This window comes from Myotis myotis, unplaced genomic scaffold (assembly GCF_014108235.1).
Source record: "Myotis myotis isolate mMyoMyo1 unplaced genomic scaffold, mMyoMyo1.p scaffold_m19_p_18, whole genome shotgun sequence".
Lineage (NCBI taxonomy): Eukaryota > Metazoa > Chordata > Mammalia > Chiroptera > Vespertilionidae > Myotis > Myotis myotis.
This window is the reverse complement of record NW_023416322.1, coordinates 26,424,461-26,435,295: the sequence shown is the minus strand read 5'-3', so window position 1 is coordinate 26,435,295 and position 10,835 is coordinate 26,424,461. Positions and strand designations below refer to the sequence as shown.

Genomic DNA, 10,835 nt, shown 5'->3' with positions numbered 1-10,835 from the left:
GAAAGGACCCGCTACAACACGCCACAGAGCACACACCTCGAGACCACTAGGTAGAGGGCTCCGCCCCAGTGAACTGAACGAGGACCCCTCTCCCTACCCCCAGGTAGTTTTGTCCGCCCTTTCGCGCCACCGACTCGTAGCCACTTCCTAATTGCCTGTTTATCTCCACCCTGACCCCCCTTGATATCTGTCCCCTTATCTGTTGAAGTTATTAACCAAACGATGATAAGATACGGGAGAGAGAGAAGAGTCAGCTCAGGGAAAAGGAATGTCTGCGTAGCCAAAATTTCCTTAAGTAGTTTGTCCGGCACTGCCGTGGGCAGCCATAGACGGAAGAGGGGGCCTTGGGTCCAAAGCTCGACGCACCGATTGGTTGATCGGCCGCTGCCGGGAAGAACCCGGATGTGCCTGAGTAGTCTGTGTTGGCATTCGGGGCTCTCAAGTTTGGGCATTCTAGGGGTGCTGGCAGCCCGGACGGATGGCGCAGGGCTGGGCTGGCTTCTCTGAGGAGGAACTGAGGCGACTAAAGCAGAGTAAAGGTAACAGGACGTGCCGGGGGAGATTGAAATCTTGGTCTGTTAGAAGGGGCGGGGCTGCTGCTTTTGAGGGGAAGGGGGCGGGGAAGCGGATAAGGTGTTTGTGTTGGGGGATGGATCTGTAAATGGGAAGACAGAATTGAGGGGCTCGGAAGTGGACGAACTGGGAGCCGTGGGGGGAGGGGCGGACTCAGGAGCCTGGGATCTACTTTTAGAAAAGAGAGTTCAGGGATCCATTGCAGGGTTTGTTTGTTTTTTCGTGGGAAAGGAATGGGACCTGGTAGAGGGGGCTGGGCCTATAGCCTGGCGGGCTCATATAGGAAGATTGCGGTGTAGATCCATGGGTGGAGAGTAAAGGAAGGAGGAGGGTCACTCACCCTATTAGAATTGTGATGAATTTATGAGCAAAGGGGAACACGGGGGTCTTAATGCAAAACGTCGGTGCTTTTCATAATACATCTGGAGTCTTGCATTCACTTCTGGTTGCCAGATGATTCTTGCAGTTCTTTCCAACCCAGAGAGTCAGCAAACCAAAGGGGTCTTTGAGAGGTTAGATGTGAAATAAATATATATATATATACAGACATATATATGTATATATATATACAGACATATATATGTATATATATATATACAGACATATATATGTATATATATATACAGACATATATATGTATATATATAGACACACATATATGCGTATATATTTATGTGTGTGTGTCTCTCTCTCTCTCTCTATATATATATATATATGATATCGAGAATTTTATCATTCCCTCTCTGGCTTTATAGAGTAATCGCTGAATGGACTTGTACTATTTTATTATCTTTTAGTAAAGGAATTAAGTTTGTTGATACTTGGTCAGAACTCTTGGTGATATAAACGAGGCTTTGTTGGTGGTTGAAGTTTCATAAAATTCTGTTTGGTTATCCTGGTAATGCACACAACTTCTGTGAGTTTCTACTACTCTTGGTACACAACTTACTGTGCTTTGGGGAAAAATGAAAACCCTGTCATGCTTTTTATTAGAGTTTTTTTTTTTTTTTTTTAGAAAATTGCATGTTGCTCAGATGAGGCCTCTGCATTTTTTAGTATAGATGTGAGGATAATCTAGAATTGACAATCAGAAAAGGAAGTAAATTAGTAACATAGGGCCAGTGAAGATTAAATAGATTGAGGAAAATTTGACTGGTCCAAAGGGCTTTAAAAACTATATCATGAAAGTCATACTACGGTGTTTAATTAACTGACTCAATCTTGCTTGATGTTATCAAATTCTCTTGCTCTGTGTTTTCAACATCCATTCACTTATTCAGATGTACAGTGTGCAAGTACGTCTGCTTCTTGTCTGACCTGAAGTTAAAGACATCGGCTTCTGCATTTAGGATGCAAAGATGAACATGGCCTCATCTGTGCCTCAAAGAGTTTCTAGTCTACTGAGGAGACAAACTATAAAAAATGTGATAGTAGATGTTGTTCAAGAGCTTGCTGCCTCTGAGCAGGAACCTCACACTGCTGGGGGCTGGGTGCACTTTGGGAAGATATCACAGAGATTATGTGTTAGGAGAGGTGACTTTGCTGGGGGAAAGAAGACTTCATGTAGAAGTCTAAATTAAATAACAGATGGATTATGTAGAAGAACATTTTTAAATAGCTCTGCAATTTGGGATAGAGTGGGAGGAACTTAATTTCAAAGCGTGTCATTTCATAGCCAGATGTTAGAACATAGACACCAACTGACTGGTCTGTGATCCTTGAAGAAGAGAAAAGATGCGTCTTTGCATACGTATAGCATCTTTGTATACTCATAACCAAACATAGTGATTGTCAGATCATCTAGTTCTGCATCTGAATCTTTTTGCCTTGGATTTCTCATTTGTAAAGCTGGAAGAGCTGGATCTTTACTTTTTAAGGTTTCTTCCAACTATTCTCCAGCCATAAAATTATAATTAAATAACCTGTGAAAATGAAGTTGGTTGCCAGCAAAAATCAGGATAACAACGCTAGCAAAACCCGTATGTGCAATGGTGGAGATTGAGAATGTTCTCAACACTCTTCATTATAATATTGAAAATCTGGGAATAAACCAAGTGTTCATTAACAAGGAAGTGGATAAATAAATTGTGGTATAATCATCCAGTGGACTACTATATAGCTAGTAGGAATATATGCATTAACACGTATAACTTTCATAAATACAATGTATGAAAAGAGCAAGTTGCAGGAGAATATGTAGTCTGATACCATTTATGGAAGGTCAAAATCATATAAAGCCTGTATATTTTAGGAATATAGGAGGTCTATAAAGAAAGTCAAGGGAATGAAACACAAAATTCAGGGTTGGGGGAAGCAAGGAGTGGAACATAGGAAGCTTCAAAGGTAGTGGTACTTATGAAATTAATTACCAACTTAAGCGGCAGTAATAAATAGCCCTAACATATCAATTGTGTAAAATAATAAAGGTTTTAAAAAAATTTTATTCCAGCTTTCTGTCTAACATGGGTTGGCAGGTGACTCTACTCCATATAGTCACTCCACACAATGCCTTGGTCCTGTGCTATAGGAGCTCACCGTGGCAAGAGAAGATTGAGAAGTAAGCATTGGCAATAAATACTCCCACCAATAAATGACATGTGCCACTTCTACTTCATTTAGCAAAAGCAAGTCATATGACTTGCAAGACAGGAAATACAGTTATTGTGTGTGTTCCAAAAAGGGGGTAATGTTCTATCCTTAACCAGCAATTATATCTACTGTAGCCATGTTTTATTTGTTAAACTGTGTTGTATTTTCATAATCCATACTGGATGGAGCGTGTGTGTGTGTGTGTGTGTGTGTGTGTGTGTGTGTGTGAGAGAGAGAGAGAGAGAGAGAGAGAGAGAGAGAGAGAGAGAGAGACATTATAGGATGCATGACTTATTTCATAACTAGAGGCCAGGTGCACAAAATTTGTGCACGGGGGCAAGGGGGCAGAGGAGTCCCTCAGCCCGGCCTGTGCCCTCTCGCAATCCAGAACCCCTCAGGGGATGTCTGACTGCTGGTTTACAGGCCTAAACCGGCAGTCAGATATACCTCTCGCAATCCAGGACGCTGCATACACCAGTGACCATACTTTTCATACAGGTGAAAGGCATCTTGCTGTTGTATGGGCAGCTACATTTTTTTGCCCTGATTATAAAAAGTAGTATATAACATGATCCTTCTAAGGCATTAGTACCATTTTCCCCATCTTATGGGTGGAAAAACTGAAGCAGAGAGAAGTTGAGTAATTGACTTTGTCACAGTTATAAGTGTAAGAATCAGGGCTGACCACAAAATGTGCAAGCCAGAGTCCATGCATGTCATCGCTGCATCATCCTGTTTTTCAGTGTTAGAGTAGCCTTGCCAGGTTTTAATTTTTAAATCTAAGAGACTGTTCTCAATATATAAGGTAGGGTCCGTAGGCCTGGCCGACAATCAGGGCCGATCTGTGGGGCAACTGGTGGGGCAATCGGGGAGCCCCCACTGGCACCCGCCTTGGCTGGCCTGGCACCGCCCACACGCTGGCACCGCCCCCCGCCAACCAGTTGTTCTGCAGGTTTTGTTCCACTGATCGGTCGATTTGCATATTAGGGTTTTATATAGATAGATGAAAAATTTGGAAATATAAAAGCAGTGCAGCTACAATGCTTTATGTTTTCCAGTTGTTGCTGATATATAAAAATACAAATAAGCCAAAGAAAAACTGACAAAAAAGACATGAAAAGGAAATATGAAGAGATGCTTATCACCATCAATAAGCAGAGAATTGCAAATCAAGAGCATAATGAAATACTGCTTCATACCCATTTGATTGACAGAAATTTAAAAGTCCTTTATCAGATGTGTCTGTTGCAGTGAGTTTTCTCACTCCCTTGACAATGTCTTTTGCACAGCAGAAGTTGTTAATTTTAATGAAGTCCAGCTTACCAATTATCTTCTTCATAGATAGTGCCGTTGGTGTTGTATCTAAAAAGTCATTGCCATACCTAAGGCCATCTAGGTTTTCTCCTATATTATCTTCTAGGCACTTTATAGTTTTGAATTTTGCATTTAGGTCTTTGATTTATTTTGAGTTAATGTTTGTGCAGGGTGTAAGGTCTGTGTCTGGATTCATTTTCTTACATGTGGATGTCCAGTTGTTCCAGGACCATTTGTTGAAAAGAAATTTCTCCATTGTACTACCTTTGCTCCTTTGTCAAAGAGCAGTTGACTATATTTATGTGAGCCTGTTTCTGGGCTCTCTATTCTGCTCCATTGGTTGATTTGTCTATTCTTTTGCTAGTACCTACTGTCTTGATTACTGTAGCTTTATAGTGTCAGTCCTCCAACTTTATTCTTCAATATTGTGTAGCTATTCTGGGTCTTTTGCCTCTTTGTATAAGCTTGAGAATCACTTTGTCAATATCCACAAAATAATTTGCTGGGATTTTTATTGGTATTGCAATGAATCTATAGATCAAGTTGTGATGAACTGACATCTTGACATTATTGAGTCTTCATATCCATGAATGTGGAATATCTCTCCATTTATTTAGTTCCTTGATTTCATTCATCAGAGTTTTGTAGTTTTTCTCATATAGCTCTTGTACATATTTTGTTAGACTTATACCTAAGTATTTTTTTGAGTGCTATGTAAATGGTATTGTGTTTTTAATTTCAAATTCCACTTGTTCATTGTTGGTACATAGAAAAGCAATTGAATTTGGTATATTACTCTTGTATTCTGCAACCTTTCTATAATGGCTTATTAGTTCCAGGAGTTTTTTGGTCATATGTTTTATTTTAAGTGGCCTGATTTGTTTGTTGTTTGAGAGTTTAAAAATTGGCGTTATAAATCGTATAGTGGGTTCTGTGAAAATGCAAAATGAAATGGAAGCTAACGTACAGAATTTGAGTGTCACTGTTAATTCAGCTGAAGACTATGACTGGGAAGTAAGCAAGCTCAATCATATTTTCTGGTGGTGTGAATAAAGATCAGTAGCCAAGAATAAGTTCCTATTCCAAGATTCAGGAGGCTACTTTATGTTTCTGGCTAAAGTCAACAATAACATTTTACTTTAAATAGTACAGCTATTTTTAAAAAATGTTTTCTTTACCCGTCTCATTAAATCTTTACACCAACTCCATATGAGTTAAGTGGAGAGGTAATTTTCAACCAGTTTGACAGATAAGGAAACTGAGGTATGGAATAAATAATTGCTTGAACTGGACAAAAGCAACTCTGGAACTGTGACTCCAGAGCTTTGAACTCTCCCTTGGAGAATCTAAATAATAAGCTTGTATTGCTTCAAAGGTCAATATGCAGAATTTAAAAGCCCTATTTGAGTTCATTTACAAGGACTTATAATTTCATTTCCTGGGTATTTTATAAAGAATATCATTTTAAAATTTATTAAATACAGTATGAATGTGAGTTAAATTCTCCAGTTATCTTCCCTACAAGGTTAATACTAATATGGACAATATGAAAAGTGTAATAGAAGTATTATTACTCAGTTTATAATATGACTTGTTTTATCTTCCTCTATTGCTTTGATCAGGCTGCTATTAAAGTTAGGTTGCATACATTGATTAAAGTCTAACTAGACTTTGGGGAACACAACCTTGGACTATTCTGGAAGATGAAAGAAAACAATTTAGGGTAAACTAGAAATAAGGGACTTCATGTAGTTATATTTTGTGTATAGCATCTTCTTCTATATCAGATTGCCTTAATATCTGTGAAAATTTAAGAAAGGTGAAGCTCATTTGAAAATTCAACCACCATTTTATTTCAGGAGAGTAGGCACAACTGTAAATCAAATTGAAGATATGTCAGAGAATTCATTTGTCTACATATCTTGGTCAAATAGGTGATACTTTTGATAATAATCAGATCAAGTTGAAAAGCCTTGTTTTGTATTCTAAGGCCTTACTCATAGACAGATAGCTCTCCTTGAAGATAAATTGAGAGGTAGGACAGTTTTTGTTAAATGTTAACAGTAGATGAAGAACTTTGTAAACTCTGCAGGAAGATGCTGTTTTTCCCTGGGCTTTTAAGCTAGAGCAAGGGGATTATTAAAAAGTTTAATGTTAATCCTTTATTTTCTTAGAGAAATTATAATTATTTGCTGTTCACACAAAGGAATTTTCCTTCATTTTCTTTTATGTAGATCCATTTGAACCACAGCGGCGTCCCCCTATGAAGAAAAGTCGACAACAACTTCAGCGAGAAAAAGTCCTTCAAGAGCAAAGCCAAAAACTTGGACTGCAAGATGGATCGGTCAGATTACCTCCAGAGCAGCTGCTCTCTGCACCACAACAGAGATTCAGTCATCAAAAGCCACATTTTTCTCCCCCTACTGCTCCTAATCCTCTTACAGTCAACTCTCCTGTTGGCAATGGAAAACCACAGGGCACTGAAAGTCAACCAAGGGAACTGGGACTTGAGAATTCCCGGGATGGTCACATAAGTGCTGAGGTTGTACCTCTAAAACCAGATTGCAAATTGGAGAAAAAGAAAGTGGAATTGTTAGTAAGTCTATATATTCATGATATATTTTCCATTTTACTTTTTTTTCCTATTAGGCTTTGAAGAAATGTAGTTTTAACATTTTCTCTCTTTCATATTCTAACCTAGAAATGTGATAAACAAATTGTCAAAAAAGAGCTACTACCTAAATATATTATAAGTCAGTCAGTGTTAGGCATTTTATGTTTAATGTTACTTAGTTCATTATTTTCACTTTATAGCTATTTTGGACTTAGAATAGCTATTGTATTCTCAAAGCCAATACACAACTAGTAAGTAGTAGAGCTGGGACTCACATAAAAGTCTCTCTGAATCCAGAGTCTATAACCTTGACACTCACAGAAGCATTTCTTATATGTACTCCTTCCCAAATTTAATGCATTCTTCAACTTCCAGACTGCATCTTCATTGACCCAGAAAAGGATACTTGTGAAGAGACAAGTAGGGATGGTCAGAGGAAAAAGTGTAGGAAATTAAGGGGACTAATTAAATAATCCACATGCATCATTAGATTTCTTTTTATTCTTATTTAATTTGTTTGTGTTTGCAACCACCTCCAGAATTTAGTTTAGCCACATTCTTGTGAAAATTGCCATTCTATGACTTGTAAATTCATATAATCATATGTTATTTACTTTGACAGGAGATGTTTAGCTGTGTGAATTATGAAAGCAAAATTGAACATGTGCATACATTCAAATAGTTTACCAAAAAAGGCCTGAGACAAATAGGGGGCGGGTTTGAATTGAGCCGGGCAATTTAGATTGCATGTCATGAGGAAAATTATTCTTTTCTTAGGTACTTGGGGAGAATTTTCATTGAAGACACGTAATGTCAGAAACTATTGTTGAAAAGGAGGAATTTTGAGGCTCTAAGAATGGGAAAGGAAAGCTTTATTCCAGAGACTGTTCAGAAATGATATCTCACTCCTCTGGAAGAGGCAAAGATCAGGCCAGAGAATAGTAAAGAATTAAGAAAGAGAAAAATGACTTGGGAGTAGAGGACCCTTGCCTAGCAAGTTCCCCAGATGCTGTAGTACAGTGGCCGTCAACCGGTGGTCCGCGGACCACTGGTGGTCTGTGAGGTCTGAAAGGTTGGTGACCGCTGCTGTAGTAGACCACCGAGTCCTCTGAAGGAGAGAGGCCCTGATCAGAATAATGGTGAGAAAATGTTCAGGTGTCAGTGTTGCAGAATATTTGGGATAGGGTTCTGGCTGAGCTGGAACTAAGGCATCTGGTGAGGAGGTGACTGCGATAATAAAAATGAGAAAGGACCAGCACTAAGATGGAAGTTGTAGGAATGGAGAGAAGGATAATTGTGGAAGTGATTGCTAAGTCTGGGAATAGATATTTTTGGTATACGGCTGTAAGAAATGTCAACAATAGGAACAAATAGCTTTTTCATTATCTTGTTTAATTTGAGTTGACATCAAGTTGATGAATTTACGGGAAATTTTAATATACTTCTTTCAGAATTAGATTGGAAGACAATTCATGTTTTCAGACCTTTGAAGTTTTTCTTTATCCCACCATTCAAGTCTTAGTTCATAGTTTTTTACTTCGTTTACAAATGTTTAAGAGCTGGAAAGAAGTGAGCAAATTGAAAGAAAATGAATGAAATAAACATTGGTTATTTTTCTAAGGGTATTTCATGGTGCAGACTTTTATTATAGAAAACTCTATAGAGTCACTTCTGGGTAAGATGGCAGAGTAAGTAAATGCTGTGCTCACCAGCTCCCACAACCACATCAAACTTACAACTAAGTTACAGAACAACCACCCTCAAGAACCACCTGAAAATTAGCTGAACAGCCCACCAGTGGTTAAGTGTTGACCTATGAACCAGGAGGTCATGGTTTGATTCCAGTCAGGGCATATGCCGAGGTTGCAGGCTCGATCCTCAATGTGGGGTGTGCAGGAGGTGGCCAGTCACTGTTTCTCTCTCATCATTGATGTTTCTATCTCTTCCCTCTCCCTTCCTCTCTCAAATCAATAAAAATATATACTTTTAAAAAAGAAAATGAACTGAACAGAATTCTTCTAACTAAAGATACAAAGAGAAAGACTGGTAGGAGGGACATACAGAACAGGCAGGTCCCACCCACACTCATGGTGTGGTGATAAGATTCAGGAGGGCTATCTTGGCTGTGGGAGTTCCTTATTGAGTTAGGGGTCCTAACCCTAGGTCATCTCTCAAGCCTAGGGCACCAGTGCTGAGAAGAGGAGTCCCCACAACATCTGGCTGTGAAAATCACCAGGGATTGCACCCTTGTGAGACGGAGGGCTGCTGGAGGCCCTGGCTTTCTTCTTGAGGAGTCTGTGCATGGAGTTACTCACAAACTCCTTGCTCTAAGCCTCTAGGGGCAGCAGCTCATGAAGTGCCAGGGACATGCAAGGAGTAAGTGAATTGCCTAGTTTCAAATGAGGACTAGAGGGACGGGCCAGCTCGCTCTGGGGACAGAAACACTGGCAGGTGCTATTGTTCCTTTGTTGAGCCCAGCAATTACGGGTACCAATCTAAGCTATCATCGTTTGCCCCACCCTGGTGAACCCCTGAGACCTCACCTCACTCAACTCATGGACTGCCTCAGCTCATACTGTGGACTTTTCCTAAAATCTTAAAGGTTCACAAACCAAACAATCAGCAGCTGTCCTCAGCATGCTCTGTACCTCTCGCTAAGTAAACCCAAGCCTGACACAAGTGATGACTAATCTCAACCTGCATTTGGCTGGCCTCAGCTCAAATCATGGTGTCCATCAAAGGGTCCCAAGCCTGACACTACTGACAGTGGCATTGGTTTGCAGCATAGTCTCTCGCAAGCACCTCCAAGTCTGGCACAAGCATCAACCAACTGCAGATCACTTTGTAGCTTTGACCAGGTGGCCCCAAGCCACTGGAGTCTGACCTTGGCCTGCAATGGAGCTCCTCCTAAGAGGCTTCAAAACCAACATAACTGGTGACCGACTTAAGACCACACCAGAGTATCACCCAACCAGCTCCACAAAAGACACACCCAAAGGGTGAACTTAGCTGGCACCACAGCCCACCTGAAGAGACTCCCTCTCTATGGGATAAGCCTCTATACGGCAGCTTTCCATAGTCATAGCTAATCCTCACAGCAAGTAAACCAGGCGGGCAATCCCACCCATTGATGTGCCAATAGCAGTCAGGGCTCAACTACCACAGGAAGGTACACACAACCCACAAAAGGGATGCCCCTGGAGCACCTGGCTTAGGTGAACAGAAGGACTGCACGATGGGGCCTCAGAAAACATCTATGTAAAGCTACTCTGCCAAGACTGGGAGACATAGCAGATCTACCTAATACATAGAAATACAAGGATTCAAACAAATGAGGAGCCAAGCATTTCCCAAATGAAAGAACATAAAAAAAGAGCAACAAAATGGAGAAAGCAATCTGCCAGATACAGTGTTCAAAACAGTGGTTGGCTATAGAATGCTCAATGAACTTAGAAGAAGAATAGATGAACTCAGTGAGAACCTCAACAAAGAGAAGGAAACCATAAAAAAATAATAATAATAACTGAAATGACTACATTAGAGGGAATCAACAGCAGGTTATAAGAAGCAGAGGATTGAATCAGCGATCTAGAAGATAAAGTAGCAGAAAACACCCAATTGGAACAGAAAAATAAGTTTTTTTTAATGAGGACAGTTTAAGGTACCTCTGGGACAACATCAAGTGTATCAACATTCACATCATAGGGGTGCCAGAAGAAGAAGAAAAAGAAAACGAGGGACTGAG

At 40.0% G+C, this 10,835-nt stretch overlaps 1 protein-coding gene across 5 annotated transcripts in view; it reads left to right on the top strand.

The window, feature by feature from the left end:
- Window positions 1–392: 392 nt before the first annotated feature.
- Window positions 393–10,835, top strand: part of GORAB (golgin, RAB6 interacting) — a 36,599-nt gene continuing 26,156 nt past the window's right edge. For 3 of the 5 annotated variants that reach the window (XM_036343201.1, XM_036343200.1, XM_036343199.1), the window contains exons 1-2: window positions 393–539; window positions 6,711–7,068. In XM_036343201.1, the coding sequence (XP_036199094.1) occupies window positions 479–539; window positions 6,711–7,068 (419 nt within the window). In that variant the 5' untranslated portion in view covers window positions 393–478. Of the gene's footprint in view, window positions 540–3,022; window positions 3,131–6,710; window positions 7,073–10,835 lie in introns of those variants that run through there. The other 2 variants (XM_036343202.1, XM_036343203.1) reach the window with 2 other exon arrangements.